At 44.4% G+C, this 19,060-nt stretch overlaps 1 protein-coding gene across 1 annotated transcript in view; it reads right to left on the bottom strand.

Annotated features, from left to right (window-relative positions):
• Positions 1-208: 208 nt before the first annotated feature.
• MAP3K9 (mitogen-activated protein kinase kinase kinase 9) overlaps positions 209-19,060 on the bottom strand; it is a 120,152-nt gene continuing 101,300 nt past the window's right edge. The window contains 5 exon segments of the mRNA XM_078151492.1: positions 209-9,981; positions 11,346-11,447; positions 11,450-12,148; positions 15,270-15,382; positions 18,643-18,796. Of these exon segments, the coding sequence (XP_078007618.1) occupies positions 9,497-9,981; positions 11,346-11,447; positions 11,450-12,148; positions 15,270-15,382; positions 18,643-18,796 (1,553 nt within the window). The 3' untranslated portion in view covers positions 209-9,496.

The following is a 19,060-nucleotide window of genomic DNA, read 5'->3' as shown; positions in this document are numbered from 1 at the left end:
TAAGATATATATATATATATATATGTGTGTGTGTATATATATATACATATATATACACATATATATATGTATATATATATATACATATATATATATCTCCTAATTATAACCTGGGACAATCTGAAACCCTCACTTTGGAAAACCCTAGCTTAATGAAGACAAAAAGAAGAAGTGAGCTAGCTTACAAACAACTGCAGCAAGCCAGAGGTCACTGTGATAACAGTTTTATTCAAGTCTGTGTGTGCTCTGGTGTCGAGACAAGGCTGAGGTCAGCATTACACTGTAATACAATAAGAATTTTAGCCATTGAACCAAGCCTGCTTGGCACCCTTGGTTAATAATTTACAGTACATCCAAAAAAAAAACCAGAGGAAAAAATCCTGACCAGTTTTAATCAGCACTCTTCTGTATTTAAACATTATTAGGGAGATGAAATAACTTGAATGCAAAAGTGAAGGGAATGGGAGAGGAAAAGACAAGACAGATGGACCCAGTTAAGGAGAGAGAGACCTGCTGGTCAATTTCCTCATCGTTAGTTTCAGCAAAATGAAACAGACAGCTACTTCATCCAGGGGTAAAGGGGATGTCCTAAAGAAAGCTTCTCTGGAAATTAAAGTAAGTTAAACTCCATCTTCAGTTTCTTTCCTCAGTCTTCCGGAAAAGCTCACTAATTCTGAGACCCTAGAGTAACTGTATCTAACTGCTGCAGAAGGACTGTTAGAGTTAATGAATGACTTAATCATAACAGTCCCATGTCCCAAGGATGTCTGGGTCCAAGACAACACCAAGACAAAACCTGATCTCAATTTCCCCAAATTTGTTTGGGGGATGGGAGGGAGGGGGAAAAGTTGAAATGGAGAGGGAGGGGAGGCCCACACTAAGAGCTCCAAATTTAGGATCTGGAAGAAATCTTAAGGAAGATGGACAGAAAGATGTGGTACACAGAGAGGATGAGAAGCCTGTAAACAGGGTCAAAGAAAAGAACCTTTAACATTGGAGTGGGAAGAAATAAATGGCACAAAGATATATTCAGTCAACAGTTGGGGGAGAATCACAGTTCCCATGACCCACTGGGCCTATACATCAAAGGAGAACCAGATTCTAGCCTTAGAGAGGCTTATAGACATTCCAAAGTGCCCCTTACCACCACTCCCCTCCCCAAGGCATTCTCAAGGATAGCTCCTGAACTGTTACTGCTCTTAGCAACTCTCCCACCATCTTTATGTTCAAACTAAATCCAGAGAGACTCCACTCCCACAGCACTGAAGAGAAAAGCCATAACCTATGGGTTTCATGCTTCATGTGGAAGGTGGTGGAGAAGCTAAAGATCATATACTCTTAACTGTGAAGAAGAATGAGGATAAGCCATCATCTTTTGGCAGTTGATTTAAGTCCCCACCTTTCTTAGAACACACATTTCAAATACAGAACCTGAAGGTTCCTATACACTGTATCCTTATTCTGCACACATTATCCAAGTTTTCTTTCTTTTAGTCTTTCTGACAAAATGTAAGCTCCTTGGGGGCAAGAACAGTTTCATTTATTTTGATATCTCTAGTACTTTGGCACATAGTAGGTGCTTAATAAATGCTAACTGATAGTCATACTTGGCAAAATACTGGGAAACATTAGTATCCTACTTTCCCCAAACTAATCAGTCTGAACCTGATGTCCAAGTAAAGGCGGCCTGTGATTTGGAAGTCTTGGCAAGTTAATTAGTGCTCCTTCCACAAGTCTATGCTAAGGCCTGAAATGCTATCATCAGGGTTTGAAATGCAAATACCTTTGGGAGGAATACCACCTTTCTCAGCTACCTCTGGAGGGGGAGGGAAGTTGGACAAAGTGGGAACAGCACACCTACAGGAATTGGGCCCATAATGGAGAGAGAAGCAAAGGGCCTTAGGGAGGACTCAAAAGACCTACTTCACTCCACAGCCCTTATTTAGATCCAGATTCCAGCAGAGTTGGGGTGTTTGTTGAATCATTTTACTCATATCTGACTCTTCATGTCCCCATTTGGGTTGTTTTTTTGTTTGCTTGTTGGTTGGTTCAGTTGGTTGGTTGGGGTTTTTTTGGCAAAGATACTGGAGTGGTTTGCCATTTCCTTCTCCAGTTCATTTTACAGATGAGGAAACTGAGGGGGGAAAGGTAAGTGACTTGCCCAGTGTCACACAGCTAGTAAGTGTCCGAGGCTGGATTTGAAGTCTGGAAGACTCATCTTCCTGATTGCAAGTCCAGTGCTCTCCACTACGCTACCTAGTTGCCCAGAGCTGGGGCTAGGAGGTGAAATAATAATTTCCAGGGAAATAGAAAATCTATCATTTCAGATCTAAAGGTTTCAAACAAACTAAAGCAAGTAACACATCTCTCTAGGGTCCTTCTCACCAAGGAAGACCAAGCTCATGGGGTGTGAGGAAGGGGAAGTGGGGAGAGAAATGACTGACTCTACATTCCATCCATATTTCTGATTCAGAAACCAAGGATTCACTTCCTCTAGGCTGGCCCCAGCAGTGCCCACCCCACATCTGGAGAAGGTTCTTTATTGGTGGGGAAAAAAAAATAACTTTGTCCATAGGACCCTGAAAAATGTTTTCTAATTCCCTGTGATAGGAAGCCTGGCTGGCTGGCTGGCCCAACCTACCTATCAGCCATAGGAAACTCTGGTGAACAGAAGTAGAAAAAGAAGAGCATTTACAAGGATATAGAAAGCATAAAGCAAAGCTTTGGTGAAAGTGGACGAGCTCCCTCCTTTTGCAGTCAGGCCCAGAGAACTAATTCTCTTTTCCTGATAACAGCCCACCCAAGCTTAATATCTGAACCAACATTACCTATGGAGGGAATATAGAAAATCACAGGTACTTAAGAATGGAAAAATATGAGCTGCAAATGCAGGGCTCTCAACTCACTGCAGGAAGGGATTAGGAGAGTAATGTCTGGACCTAGGCTTAGAAGACCTGAGTTTTGAATCGGCTTTGCCATTAATTAGCTATGGCACTTTGCCTCCCTAAATCTCCTTTTCCTCATATGTAAAATGAAGGAGTTGGATTATTACATACTCTAAGGTTCCTTCTAATTCTCACTTGCTTTCACACTATGAGAGCACAGTAATCCTAGGAATAATTGTCCACGCTTTGTAGTCAGGTAATGGTTCCAGTCTATCCCCCATTCATTAACCTTAGACAGCAATCTAATCCCTGAATTTCATCCCCCTTCGAAGGCCACACAAGAAGAGAGAACGGTGAGCCCCATACACTGAAAAGATTAAAGTGTCCTCACCACCCAGAAATTTATCAGGAGATACAGATACCGATACATAAATACACACACGTGCTCACGCACACACATACACACATTTTTTAATCTTTCCAACTCAGGCAAATACTGACTTGTCTAAAACAAAACATAAGTATTTAGGAGGGGTGGTTCCTGATGCACCATAATACCCTAGGAGGAGGCTGGCTACCCGGGGCGTTTCTGGGCCTTGAAGGGGTAGAAAGGGGTAGCATAGGATGTGCTATAGTGCTTTCTCAAAAGGATGCAAAATATATTTCTTGAATTAAGCAATTTAGGAGATTACTGATGCTGGATTTGGGGCTCCATGACTATAGATCTTTAATCTGGAAGGGACTTCAAAGAGGTGTTTTTTATTCCTATTTTACAGATGAGACAACTGAAGATCAGAGAGGTTAAATGATTTACCCAAGGTCATACAGCCAGTAAGTGAGGGGCAGGATACTAGAATCTAAGGTTTCCTCCTTCCAAGGACAGTGATCTTTCCACCATACCAGGATAGCAGAAGATTGAGGGCAGCTTGGTATAGTGGACTGGACTCATAGTTGGAAAGACCTGGTTTCAAATTCTTCTTCAGACACTTGCCAGTAGTATGATCCTGGCTGGTCATTTAATCTCTCTTGACCTTGGTTTTTCATTTGTAAAATTAGGGGTTGGATTTAATGGCCTTTAAGCTCTAAATTTATGATCCTATGAATCATGACTTGGGAGGGACCTCAGAGGCTACTTAATCCTAACCATATGAGAATCACTACCTAACAAGTCATCCAGCCTTTGGTCAAAGTGCGGAGGAACCCACCACCACCCACGGCAGCCTGTTTGACTTTTATACAGCTCTAATTGTTAGAAGGTTTTTCTTACATTAAATCTAAACGTGCTCTCTACAACTTCTGCCTCTTGTCCTCTAGCTCTGCCCCTCGAGGCCCAAGCTGGTCAAGTCTGATCACTCTTCCAGGTAACAGCTCTTCACATATTTGAAGCCAGCTGTCATATCCCTCCCCTCCCTACACCCCCAAAGTCTTCTCCAGACTAAACATCCCTAGAGTCTCCCAATCCTCCTATGGCATGTGCCTAAGTCTCTTTGCCATCCTAGTCTCCCACCCCTGGATGCTCCCCAATTTTTTAACGTCCTTCCTAAAATGTAGTGCCCAGAACTGACCATGGTTTTCCAAATGTGGCTTGACCACAAGCACCATGACTTCCCAAATCTGGAAAAAAGATTCTTCCTGCATAGAAAAGCCATGCCTGGAGGTCTTTCCTGTCTCATCTCCACCTGCTGGCCTCCCTGGATTCCTTCCAGTCTCAGCTAATGTCCCACCTTCTACAAGAAGCCTTTCCCAGTTCTCCTTATCTTAGTACCTTCCCTCTGAGATTTTCCACAATTTATCTTGTAGATAGCTTGCTTGTACACAGTTGTTTGCATGTTGTATTTCCCTAAGACTGTTAACTCCCAGAAAGCATTTCGCCTTTCTTTATATCCTCAGCACTTAGCACAGTGCCTGGCACACAGTAGATGCTTGATAAATGCTTGTTGACTTGGCTTGCCTTTAGATTACAGGAGTTTCATAAGGATGTTCCACTTTTCACATTTGTGAGCACCCCTTAGGCAGCAGCCTACAAGTACTAAACTGCCTTGCCCAGAGGACCTGGCACAATGTGAAATGATGATATCTGTTTTCCTTCCATCCCAATTCTTTCAGAGGAAGGCACTATAAGGACAGACCCTCTTCAGTGGCTTTCTGAATTAAGATTCTCAGATAGAACCCAACTTTCTGATACTTAATGGGACATGCTCACATCTGCAGGTTAGGAAGACATTACATCTCTAAATATAACAGAGATCTAGTAGATCTTTAATCCTATCCCCAGCGTCTCTTCTCTGTGATAAGAGCAACAGTGGACTTTATGGATGGGGGAGGTAAGCAAGTGTGGTCACCTGGTGAAAAAACAACTGTTAACTGGTCATCTCCCTCCACTAGCACAAGAGCCCCGGGCTTAAAACTGGGAGGTAAAACAAATTCAACAAAGGATTGACTAGTCCTTCCTTCTGAACATTAAGCTGTGTCCTTAAGACATGGTAGGTTAAAGAAAAAAGGACTTTGCTACAAATAACAGAATTCTAGAGTTGGAAGGATCTCAGCCAACCATCTAGTCCAATCCATCTGCAAAAAAGAATTGTGAAAATGTATACTACGGTATACTCAAAAAACAATCATATAGCTCATAGAAGCTTCTCCTAAAGGCAAGGAGAATACCTTTCAAGGCATCCCATTCCACTTTTATTGTTGCTCAGTTGTTTCTGACTCTTTGGGATCCCATTTGGGATTTTCTTGCAGAGATACTGGAGTGGTTTGCCATTTCCTTCTCCAGCTCATTTTACAGATGAGGAAACTAAGGCAAACAGGGTGAAGTGACTTGCCCAGGGTCACACAGCTAGTAAGAGTCTGAGGCCACATTTGAACTCAGGTCTTCCTGCCTCTAGGCCCTTTGTTCTATCCATTGCCCCCTAGCTGTCACTTTGGGATAGCTCTAATTGTTAGGAATTTTTTCCTGATAAGAATGGCCAAAGGTCTAACCCAAGCTAGTAAAGGAATTAAGGAGGTAGGTAGTGCTACGAGGGAGAAAGACTACTGGATTTGGAGTCAGAGGACCTGGATTCAAATCTTACCTTTGCCACCACTTACTGCTTACATGACCTTGTGGCACATCTAAACCTCTCTAAGCCTCAGTTTATCTGTAAAATGAGGGAACTGGGTTAGATGACCTCTTTAGTCCCTCTCAGCAATACATCTAGGACATGCTACCAGATCCACTCTACCAAGAATTCTCCTTATGCCAAATCTGGATGGAATTCAAACTAGGGGGAAAAAAACCAGGCTTCCAGAGTCAAAAGGCCAACACTTCAAAAGTGACATCTTTTATTTCTTGCGTTGCTAACAACCCCTCCCCACCTCCATTTCCTTCTCTCTAAGACAAAGATGAGGATGATGGGCCAACCTCACCGATTATTGGTTGGGATGAGTAAAGGATGACTTTTCAGAAGTGGCTAAGCACTCTGAAAACATTCAAATGCCTCAGAAAAGCTCACGCCTGGCACTGACTCCCACTGGCTATGTCACGAGCCCCTTCGAATCAGTTTTCTTCTAGAATCTCAGAAAGGAGTAACACAAACCAACTCAGAGTCAAGGGGATGAAAGACATGTTGTACAAATCTCGCTCCTCCACACCTCAGCCGGTAATACAGGAAGCTTCTTTCTGGAACTGGCATCACTTCTCAGCGGAAAATTAATCTCTTCCTGCCAAGGAGCCCAAAGTGCTTGATCAATATTGCCTTGTGAGCTCTCACACCCTAGGTTTTGGGAAGAAGGCTGGTGATGTCTTTTCAAAAGGTGCTAAGGGATTCAGCCAAGGTCACAAGGTAAGTAAGCGTCAGAATAAGGAAGAGCCTGGAACTTTATCTCCTCCTGCTCCTCTGCGGTCTAGGCTCTAGAGAACAGATGCCTTTTATCATTTTTTCTTTGCTTGAATACTCAGATGTGAATATCTCTCCCTTTCCACCAGCAAACACATCCCACTTTCAAGGAAACTGGAAAAAAAAAACCTTTTAAAAAATCAGAGCTGTTTCTCAACAGATGCTTCAAGGCCTGCAATTGAATCTCACATAAAGGAGGGAGTCGAGAGAGGACCGTGGGGGTGAAAAATGCCTACAATTAAAAAAGTATCCTTCCAAGCTATTTGAGTAGACTTACAAGGTAGTATGAAAGGCAACTCAGACGCCCAGCAGCTGGCTAGCCTCTCAAAGAAGTAGATGAGAACTGTATCTGAGTCAGTGATGTGAGCAGGAAACTTAGGAAATAAATATTTTCTGACACCACATTCCATGTGGTTTAACACATTGCATAGTGTGAAGGACTAGGGTCCCTAGGCGGCACTAGGGAAGGTCAACTATTCTCAGTGAAAGTAGTTTGACCCACAGCTTTGAGGTCAGCTCCTGCTCAGAACCATGGAGAGCGTGAAGCTAAATAGGAAATACCAACTAACAGATCATTCCCAGCTGGCTTCTGACCCGATGTCCCCAGCAGAAGTTGGGTAGCCTCCTAGCCCAGGGATGACAGGCCAAGGTGTGAGGATAATAATGACTCCTTCCACTGCCTTGCCATGGGCTGGCATGATGGGAAGACAATGAGGTAGGGCAGAGGTCACCTGCCCCTGGTACAGAAGAGAAGCAGGGAGCTGGGTTCGCTGGGCCAGAGGTAAAACATCATTGTGAAAATTCACTATCTTTATGGGACTAAAGCAGCACTCTCTGGGTCTGACCAAGAAGCTTCCCTCTCTGCTCTTCTTATAGGAGGTTCTGTTCATCCATGCAGAAGGGAAGGAACCTTCTAGAAGACTGAACACCATCCCAACTCCAGGCTCAGGGATGTCTCAGCAGAGGCTGAGTTACAGATGGATTTCACTCAGTTCATAACATGACAGAGAAACAGATTGGGAGATGGGGAGGAGGTGGTTGAAGAAAGAGATGGAAGAGACCTTAAGTTGAAGTTCATTATTCAAGTAAATAAATAAATTTCATAAATGTCAGAACTGCTATCAGTTTTTTTTCTTTCTTCATGTTAGGAAGATTGGGCAGTGCTTGAAAGAGCCTTGCTGCTCCCCCATGGTCCAAAGCCCAGTAGGTCAAGAGGCCACAGTATATGGAGGAGAGAAGGCGCAGAAAAACTCTGGCCAATTTTTAGGTACGTTAGGGACATCCTATGCCTTTACACATCCTGTCACTGAGTTATTACGATGTCCCTTTTAGGGAGGGGTTTCACAACCTCATTTTACAGACACGGAAAACTGGAGTGAAGTGACTTGCTGAAGGTTATAAGAGTGGTTGCCTGAACTAAGAGAGTAACTCCAAAATCTTGATTCCCAATCCCTAGGTTTCACTGCTGGATGCCCCTTCTGCTAAAATTTATGAGAAAACCTCTTAGGGTTTGAGAGATTGTTACTAACCACACAGGAAGGCTTGAAGTTACTGGTCCCTGGAGAAGAGAGAGTAAAGAATAAGGGGAAAGGACATAAGAGAAAAATCAGAGTATAATAGGGCCATCCCATGGAGAGTACACAGAGCTGCCTGCCTGCTTTCACCAGGTCCTTCAGCACTGAGTCACATACAATCAGCCAGAAATAACAAGGGGCTTTGGCATCCCCAAAGCATTCAAGTCTGTCAATGCTGACCTCGCAAATGTAGTTGGCAAGAAGTAAGTAGTACAGCTATGTGTATACTCCATGGGGAGGCCCCATTACACAAGAAAAGGGCCAGACACAAGACTGTCTCTAGCACCTACGGTGGCACCAATGAAGGACCAAGAACCCACCCATGGGCTAGGTAAGGGTTTTTCTAGCAACATGATTTGGCCATACACCAACCACAGGGAGGTCAGTGCCTTTACTGTGTGATATTCTCCATCCTTCACTGAGTCTTGCTAAAAGAAGCCAGAACATAGACTCTTCACTATAACTCAACTATATTTCCCTATCCCTCCCCCATCCCCACCCCCAGTCCCATGGAGGTGGATCAATGTGCCACCTCTAGGCTCAAATAAATAGATTAGGCAAGTAGAATGGTGGCCGGGGGAGGGGGAGAATGGTAGGTCCATCAAGTCATATGCCTTTATCACCCTGCCCCCAACCATTCCTGACAGCATGAGATACTGCCAACCTTAGGTCTTATAATGACCTTGAACTGGGTTCAAGGACAAGGATCGGGGTAGAGAGTAGCAGACTGGTGTTTGTAACCACAGAACTCTGGAATGACCGAGAGACTCTGGAACAGACCCTGGGCATGCCCTACTTAACAGTGCTGGAGGACAGTGGACAGGTTTGGCTGCAACTGGGTTGCCATGCCATGGCCCAAGGATGAGGAATACTACTGAGCTGGAAGGTCATTCACACACCTCCCCCTTCCCACACACACACACACACTCAGAGCTGACAGGCTACATCAATGGTGGTGGTTCTAAACAGGAGAGCTCACTGTTGCCTCTGGAGCAGCTGCCCTCCACACCTCTTCTGTCTTCAAAGTGCATTATCAGTGCAAGAAGTAGGACTGGATTTTGGGGTGCCACTTGGTGGGAGACACGCCCTAGCCAGGTCCTCCCAGGTACTCTCTTCCCTTTGGCCCAGACCTCTACCCCCACCCTAGATTCCTCTCATGCTAAGACCAAAACTCTTGATGAACCTCATAGGTAGTAGATCTGTGTGTGTTCAGTTCAGATCTACACAGTGGAACAGTGCTGTCCTGGCTCTGTCCCTCTGCATCCAGGTCCAAAAGGGCCTGTTCAGCAGGAGGAGGGTGCCCTGCCTGAAACGGGAGCAAGGCAGGAAGCCCTGGCCGCTCCTCCACAGTGCTACTGCTGCTTGCAAAGCAGGAGTCTAGGTTGCTGGGTGTCTCTGTGCTCGAGCTGTTGGCGGGGGAGGCGCTGCGGGCATGGCTTGGGGACACAAACCACCAAGGGTCCAGCCGCTGCCGGTTGGCAGAAGGGCGGGGCCGGGGAAGAAACTCCAGAGTTTTAGGCCTTTCCAGTGTGGAGTCCTGATGGGTGTTCCACCGTCTTGGAGTTGGGGGAAAGACCAGATTGGGGTCTGGCAGGCGAGGCACCTCTCCAGGATCTCGGCTGGGGCTCGGAGTCTTCAGCATCCCTGGACAAGGGGAAGAAAAAGCCACAACAACTAGTTGAAGACCAGGGTACCATGCATTGGGAGTCAACAGTTAGGGACGGTGAAGGAGTGCATAAGAGTATAATGGGTCTTGGGGGTGGAGGGTGTCAACCAGAAAAGAGTTGAAAAATGACCCAAAAGTAATTCCAGCCAATGGCAGGATTCTTAGCCCTTCTGCCCACTCACTCAGTAACTAGAGTGCTTAGGGTGACCAACAGGAGATTGGAAGGAAAAGCGGTAGGGTGATGTACAGTTATCCTTCCACATTGCAGGGTTTAGGGACCCAGTGCCCCTGTGATCTGGAAAACCCACATCAAATTTTTTGACCTTCCCTTCACACCAGAGAAGAAGTTTGAATTTTTTTTCTTTCTCTTTTATGGGGTATTTACAGTACCTTATTGTAAAATTTGGGTATATTTATGGCATTAAAAGATAAAATATATTGATATTTATACAATACTATACATGTATTTTATGCATTTCTTAGTTTCTAAACTTTTTCTGTGTCATCTGCTGGCCTTCATATATTATCTGTGGCTTCCACAAAATTCCCAAAATATTTCCATTTAATTTCTTATGCCAACCCATGATACACTGAAACCCTTAATGGGGAAAATCCCAATGTAGAAGGGATAATTGTATAAGAAGAATATCAGAGTTCAGATACTTAACACATTGGTTCGCTAACACAGATGTTAGCAGGTGAGTCTCTGTAAAAAGAAGGCTGAGAGGAAGAACAGAGGATAAAAGCTGGTGGTAACCTACCCCTATGTATGGAAAGATATGTCTATACATGTTCAAGCAGATGTCAATGAGGAGTTATAGGGTATGTGTGGGGAGGATGTGCATGAATGGGTATGGATCTAGCCACTAAAAGGTCATCTGAGTCAACACTATAATGAGATGCAGAAGCCTAGCACATGATGGGAAATAGCCCTCACAGTCACTACAGGAACTTTGAGTATTTGAGTTTTTAAACTCAAATTCCTCAAAACTCTGGCAATAACCAGAAACTAGACTTAGATACATTCTGCCCTACACATTATATAGACCATGATAAAGTCTCCATATGGGTCCTGTGTTTAATTCTTCTTAGGCCCCAGGAAATTTCACTTCAACCCAATACCCAAATTGGGAGATACTCTTGGGACATAGGGTAGGCACTGCTTAATCGAAGCAAGGATAAATCCCTGAATTTCCCTAAGACCTCACCTCCAGCCCTTCTTCAACAATTGAACAGAAGATTGCCTTGGAAAAAGGGAAACTTTGTTCATTCACAGAGCATGCCACAGGAAAGAGGAGAAAGGGAGAGAAGGCATGGGGGAGGTGGTGGCGGTAAGGCTCACCTGCACCTGGTGTGGTACTCAGCCCATTACTAGAAGGGCTGCCATTGGCCAGGGGTGCCACTGGCTTAAGTGCCCCATCGGAAGGAGTCCGTCTGTGACCGGTGGCTGTGTGGGAGCAGAGAGGGTGACATGGGTGGGAGTCAAGGACTGGTTGGGATCTCGCTTGAAACGTTCAACTTGGACATTGACCAGTGGGTTGTTGGTGCGAGGGGGCAAGGGAGCTGCCTCCACTGGACTGACTGGCATCTCATACACCACAATCTCGTCGCTGTCTGATCGAAGGAGGGACCGAGTAGAGTTGCACTCAGAGATGGAGGACAAAGAAAGCAGTGTCAGAGAAGCCGAGGGGTCCCCCAGGAACAGCACTGGCTCCTCCTTCTTGAACAGTTTGCGGGAAGGGGGGCTGGTACTCCGGCGGGGGCGGCCGGCCCTCTGGAAGAGGCCTTCACGCCTCTTCTTCTCCTCTCGGGGTGGCAGCTCGGGCTCTTCTGGGGGCAGCAGCTGGCACTTTCCTGCCTCCAGCAGGTCAAACCCTAGGCCTGTGGCAGCCAGTACGGCCCCACAACCCAGGAGAGCCACCTCACAGCGGCGATGCTGGGTTCCTCCTCGCTTGAGGCTGTTGGTGGGTGTTAACTGTGGGGTGCTGGTAGCTGAGTTCACTGGGGTGGGCTCCTCATGGGCTCCATCAATGGGTGGGCCATCCACCTCCTCGTTTCGAGGGAACGGAATGCAGAGGTAAGACTGGTTGGAGGAATGGATTGCTCGGCTCTCCCCACTCCTCAGGCCTTCGATTTCTTCATCCTCTGTGGGGTTGGGGAGGGGGTGATGGATGAGAGGCAAAAAACAAGACCAAATTGACTGGGCTGGAAGCTTAACTCCCTCCCTCTCTCCTGGCCTAGTTGAGTAACAGTCAGTGATACTCAAAAGAAATCAGGCGGGAAAAAACCAGTACAGTCTGGTGGTTGCCACAAAAAAAAAAATAGGTATTGGACCACTAAGCAATCTCCCTAACGTCTTCCAATGACTGACATAGGAAAATTACTACTCCTCTTAGCACATCATCTTTTCCATCCCCCTAAAAGGGAGACTAGCCAACTTGTTACCTCCTTCCCTACGGACTTTTCACATGAACTAGGAAAAAAATAGCAGGTCACAACAGGCCAAGGGATGGGGATCACCCGATGTCAGATTAAGTTGAATTAGGAGCCAAGGACTGACTGGATATAGATTCACAAGTCTACAAAGAGCCCAGCAAAGAAGCTACATTATGCCTGAAGGAACTTCTTAAGCAACCCATGAAGGAGAGAAAAGGGCACCTAGCACTCTTTCCCCTTTCCATTAGATTATAAGCTCCTTAAGGGCAGGGACTGCCTTTCTTTTTCCTGTTGCATCCCTAACACTTAGCACAGTGCCTGGCACATAGCAGGTGCTTAATACATGTTTACTGAATTGAAGTGAATGGAATTTGACTCTTTGGCACCCTCCTACCTATGGGAAGGGAATGCTCTTGGGATCTGGGTAGTGGATAGAGTTACAGAGTCAGGAAGACCTAAGTTCAAATCCTGTCTTGAACACTTGCTAGCTATGTGAGCCTGGCCATTTAACCTCTCTGAGCCTCAATTTCTTCATTAAAAAATGGGTATAATAATAGTACCCATATTCCAGGGGTGTTTTAAGACTCAAATAGATAATGTTTGGAAAGCAATTTGCATACCTTAAAGCAGGATGTAAATGTGATCTGGGGGAAATACTTATTATTTATCATTCATTAATATTGTTTGAACCTAGCCTTATGTGGCTAGAAATTGTTTCACCCAAAAGTTTACTGTAATGGCCAAGCTGACCTCAGAGACTCATCAAGAAAGCTAGATGTCTGCATGGAATGCTTAGATTCCACTTAGGTCTAGGTTCCACTCAGTGCTTGTGTTCTGGATTCCTCAAATCTGAATGTTTATGCTTTTATCTCAATCTACCTTACTTTGAATGTTTATGCTTACTGATATCTATCTCAATGGACCTTTGCCTAAGAATAGTCCTCTGGCATGCTTGTCTGAACCCTAGATGAGGTTTACATCTATCATTATTAATATTGTTATGCTAATCCAAGGAGCAGCTAGATAGCACAGTGGATAGAAGGGAGTCAGGAAGACCTGAGTTCAAGTCCAGTTTCAGACACTTACTAGCTGTGTGACTCTGGGCAAGTCACTTAACCCTGTTTGTCTCAGTTTCCTCACCTGTAAAATGAGGGGGAGAAGGAAATAGCAAACTGCTCCAGTAACTCTGAAAACCCCAAATGGAGTCATGAAGAGTAGGACATGACTGAACAACATGCAATACTAATCCAAAGTGATTGTCTTCAAATAGTCCCATTGATTAGGATCAGACGTGATCCAGCTAGAATGATCTGGAAAGCCTGGAAATACCCTTTTCCCTGCAGGACAGCAGGGCAAGGGTCATTCTAGGTGGTAAGCAGATACCCTAGTCTATGACTTGATTCACTGGGATTCCACTGGCTTGAAGATATTTCCAGAATAATAATAATAATTGCTAGCACTTATATAGTGCTTTAAGGTTTACAAAGCACTATATCTATAGATATATAGATATATATATAATACACATACGTATCAATATATATATATAATCTCACTGATTCCCCAAAACAACCCTGGGAGATGGATGCTATTACTATCCCCATCTTACAAATGAAGAAGCTGAGACAGAGGTTAAGTGACTGCCCAGGGTCAGGTCTTCCTGACTCCATGTACAGTACTCTGTCCACTGCACCATCCAGCTCTCCATGCTGAGGCAAGAGTTGAAAAGGTTCTCTCATTTCTCATGCTTGAAACCTTGCTCACACAGCAAAATAGGCCCCCCAAAGCCAGAGATCCTATGTAGTCAGTGGCCAAAGAAATGCTATCAAACTACATTGTCCTAAGATGATTAAAATATGTAGACATGTGCATTCCTCAAATGCATTCCCAACATACCTCCTCATCAGAACATCTCTTTCTTCCTTCAAGACCCCACTTACGCACCACTTTCCACGTGAAGCCTTTGCTGATCCCCTCCCTTTAACTGAAAGTGTGCTCCCTCATAAATTTCCTTGCATTTAACAACTTTGTGTTTATTTGTACTGATTCTCTTTATATTTATTCAGTATATACTTACACACGTCCTTGTCAACCTCATCAGAATGTAACATCCATTTGAGAAGGGATTATTTGATTGTTTTAATTATTTGTCATATTAACCTATTATAATCATTAGCACATGGCACACTACGTGCTTCATAAATGCTTGCTGATTGGTTGTTGATAGAATCACAGAGCTGAAAAAAAAACCTGAGACATTATTTGATATTACTCCTTGATTTTATATACGAGGAAACTGAGGCCCAGAAAAATGAAGGGATTTGCCCATTGTCACGTGGTTAGTTTTACCCCCTCTTGCACTGAATAGGTCCTGAAGAGCTAGTCTCAGCTTGGGAGAGTAGGCAGTAAGAACAATGCGAAGTAAATTAGGGAAGAGATTATTTGTGGCTTGGGAATTAGATAAAAAGAAAATAATGAAAAGAGGGAAGGAAAGAGTTGGTAAGGAACAAAAAAATGCTTCCATTTAGTGAAATGCTTCCATACAATTTGCCTCATGGCAGTAAAGGGGTCTAGGAAGTATGACCGGATACTTCCTGAGGAATTAAGTAGAAGATAATGCTTTAAGATTTTTTTTTTGCTTTCTTTTCCTGAAAGTCACATGAGGTAGAAATTGCAAGTATCATTAGCCCCATTTTACAGATGAGGAAACTGAGTCTTTGAGAAGTAAAGTAATTTGCTAAGGGTCATCAACTTAGTCATGGTTTGAGACATAATTTGATCTTGTGCTGGCCATAGTGCTTCTCAAGCGTGACCTACATGCTGCCCTTACCCATCTCAGCAAGGCTGGTAAACCCTGGAAGGGCAGGGGTTGTCCTCAGGCCTTTCCCCAAATTTGGAGCACTGTTTGACCACTGCTTGTATCCATCCACCAGGGATTTCAGGCTGCATGAAGGAAACAAAGGAAAACTATTACAACAGGTCATCACCCCTTCCCTCCCTGGACTCCTCCCATACTATCCATTTGCCTTCAATCTGGCCCCATAGACTACTCAGTTCTGCTACTTCTGGGGGCCCTAAAGTCCAGGGCTAGAAGGCCAACAAGAACCTGATTATTTGTCAAAGTGAAATGAATCAGATGCCGCAGGACAAGAAGAGCTCCTGCTCCTGTCACGAGCCAGGGAAAGGCCTGAGAGCAGCAGCGTCACACGGAGGCAGAGGATGCAGGCGAACGGCAGTAGCAACAAGAAAGCCCGGCCAACCAGGTGTGCTGGCTCCCCCAGAGTATTTGTTTTGGGGGCCCATTTTAAGGTGGCTACAACCAATTCACAAAGACCAAACCAATAATTCATCTCTGCTGAAATGCAAACTATAGGCAAGCCCCATGCAAATAAATATAAGTTCTAGCAGGAAACAGCTCAGCAGAAGTTAGAGCACCCACCCCAGCTCACTCCAGCTGGCATCTTATTTTTCAGCCAAGTTCATGGCATGCTTAGATAGCTTTCAAAGCAATCAGCTTAAAAAAAAATTATCAAACCCAAAAAGGGTACTCTGAGCTGTATCATCACCTCAGTGCACTTTGGGACACATGCACAAGTCAGAAATGACACTGTTCTCTTTTTAACCAGTTCTCCCAGAACTCTTCCTCCAAGCCATTTCAAAGTCATTAACTCGTGTTGACGTACTAGTGTCACTCCCAGGAAATAGGTCAGGTGCCCAACAGGGCTCCTCTCATTCAAGAGGGGGAAATCAGAGGCCTGGCTTCAACTCTAGGCAGTCTATTAGACTACATGGTTTAGGGTTTTTTTCGGTTGTTTTTCCCCTACAGGAGAAAGATGGTAGAATTTATCTTATACAACTGTGGTTGTACAACTGGAGATACCAGTAAGACTACAATATCAGGCAAACAGAGGAGCACTCCCACCATTTCTACTCCACTCTAGAATTCCAGCCCAGTGAGAAGAGTGGAGAAGCTGCTTTATCTTCTCCTGGGTACACCCTAGAATCCCACCCTAAGTGGGGTCTCCATTGAGATTCTTACCCACTAAAAATATTCAAGCTATCACTTGTTACAGTGAAAAACAGTGCCAGGAGTGAACATGGCTGAACATGAACTTAGTGCCTGATAACACTACTTGGAAATCTCCCATGGTTCTACAGGGAATGATATCATGACCTGCACAAAACGCGAGGGGTTAGACAACCATGTGTCATCTCTCAGGGTAAAGGGATAGCTGGGGAAAGGAAGAAGAAAGACTGAAGAAAGCAAGGCCAAATCCAGATTAGTCTGGTGATTTACTCGATTTTCCCAAGGTGCACTGTAGCACTACTTTAGACAAATAAACAAACAAACAAAACATAAACTAAAAAATAAAGGCACTCCTGAGATGACTGAAGCTCTAATCCCTTAAGAAATGCTATAGAAAATAAGGAAAAGGATGTGGATGATGGCAGTAGATACCAATACAAAGGCATAGGAAGGGTGGAGCACAAACTCACCCCAAGTGAAAATGTGGAGACTCTGAGAGGGCACACAAACCATTAGTTCTCTCTCGCTTCTGAGGAGATCTTCAATGGATAAAGAGAATCAGCAACAACCATGTAGGGTACACCCCATCAGTCACCCTCCCCCATCCCCCACCTGATGTTGTACCATGGCGCTCTTGACTATTCTGAACTCCACTCTCATCATTCAAGGGGGGAAAAAAATCATCATTACTGGCCACACAAGCCAAGAGGAATTTTCCTGGGTCAGAAAGTAGGCCTAATTTTTAAAAATATGATGTGGTATATAGAAGAATGTTCAAGCACATTGGCAACTGTTATTCAGGGCTCCAACTTGGGCATCAGAGGGAAGGAAGGAGAAAAGGAGAGAAGGAAGGAAGGAAGGAAGGAAGGAAGGAAGGAAGGAAGGAAGGAAGGAAGGAAGGAAGGAAGGAAGGAAGGAAGGAAGGAAGGAAGGAAGGAAGGAAGGAAGGAGTAAAGGAGGAAGGAGGAAAGGAGGAAAGAAGGAAAGACAGAAAGACAGAAAGACAGAAAGACAGAAAGACAGAAAGAAAGAAAAGAAAGAAAGAAAGAAAGAAAGAAAGAAAGAAAGAAAGAAAGAAAGAAAGATAGAAAGGAAGGAAGGAAGGAAGGAAGGAAGGAAGGAAGGAAGGAAGGAAGGAACGAACGAACGAACGAACGAAGGTAGGTTAGTTTTCTTAAGCACCTACTATGTTGCTGACACTCTGATAAGAGCTTTACAAGTATTTTCATATTGGACCCTCTCGAGGATCCAACCAAGCTGGTGTTATTGTGGTCCCCATTATATAGTTGAGAAAACTGAGGCAGAAAGAGGTTAAATGACTTGCCCAAGGTCATATAGCTGGCAAGCGCCTGATGCCACATTTGAACACAGGTCTTCCCTGACTCCTAGCCCAGTACTCTGTCCATCGCATTGGAGAGGGGAAATTCAAGGGCCAGGAAGAGAAGAAATGTCTCAGTCAGTGAAGAACTACAGTTCACACCTTCTAGAGGTCTTAATACGGGGTCCACAGACTCCCTGGGAGTCTTGTAAATAGATTTTGGTGGGGTTGGAGTGTGTCTGTGAACTTGTCTTTTTAATATTTTGACAACTGTATTTCAATATAATTGGCTTCCTTTGTAATCCTATGTATTTTACTTTACACATTCTGAGAAGAGGTCCAGGGCTTCACCAGACCGTCAAACGGATCCAGGAGACCCTTGAATTAGAGAATTGAGGACTGAAATAGATATGGGTGAAGCTGGAACTACTCTCAGATCAAGGCTGTTCTCAAGGTGACTGGCTGAGTTATTTCATCTGTTTAGGCTTCAGGTTTCTCCTTTGTAAAATGAAGCCTCCGTCTGTAATCTGTGCCTCGATCCTCCCCTTAATTAGATATGCTGAGCTTGAAAGAGATGAGATCTCTTGACCCAGGTCAAAAGAGCAAGCTCAAGGCAGATTATCTATCTCCTACCAAATAGAAAGCTTCAGCTCTGGAGATATTTTTAAACTGAAGAGAACCCCAGAGGAAAGGACTTGGGGAAACATCTCATACTCATATTGTTTACTGGCCCATGGTTATTCTCCCACGGAGCCTATTGTAGGATAATACTGAGTTTATTCTTTGGTAAAGTACTTAAGTCCAGGCCTTATCAATGTTAAGAAAGCTTTGTTATTATCACCTATGATTGTCCCTTACCCTTCATCTCCTGAGACAATTTCCTTCTGCCCAAGTGTGCTTGGTCCCCACGTACGTCCCTTCTTCTTCAGGGCCCTCTTCTCTTCTTCTTCACCTTCCTCCTTCTGGACAACCGAACTCCGACCCCAGGTTTTGTTGCTTTCACTAGGTGTCACTATGAGAGCCACGGGAGAGATTATCAGGTGAGATCTGGAAGCAAAGTTCCCTTCATATCCATTTCCTGCGTCCCACATTTGGAGGATTCAGAGAAGGAAGAGGAGGGCTGGATGTTTTAGTGGCATGATGAAAAAAGCCTGAATTTGGAGTTGGAGGGCCCTGGGTTCAAAATCATGCCTCTGTTATTTACTACTTTTGTGATACCGAACAAATCTTTTAACCACTCTGGGTTAACCATTTTGTAGATGAGTAAGAGGCTATT

Source organism: Phascolarctos cinereus, unplaced genomic scaffold (genome assembly GCF_003287225.1).
Source record: "Phascolarctos cinereus isolate Bilbo 61053 unplaced genomic scaffold, phaCin_HiC Scaffold_3;HRSCAF=262, whole genome shotgun sequence".
Taxonomy (NCBI): Eukaryota; Metazoa; Chordata; class Mammalia; order Diprotodontia; family Phascolarctidae; genus Phascolarctos; species Phascolarctos cinereus.
Note: the sequence above shows the minus strand (reverse complement) of the source record. Positions and strands in the feature narration are given on the sequence as shown.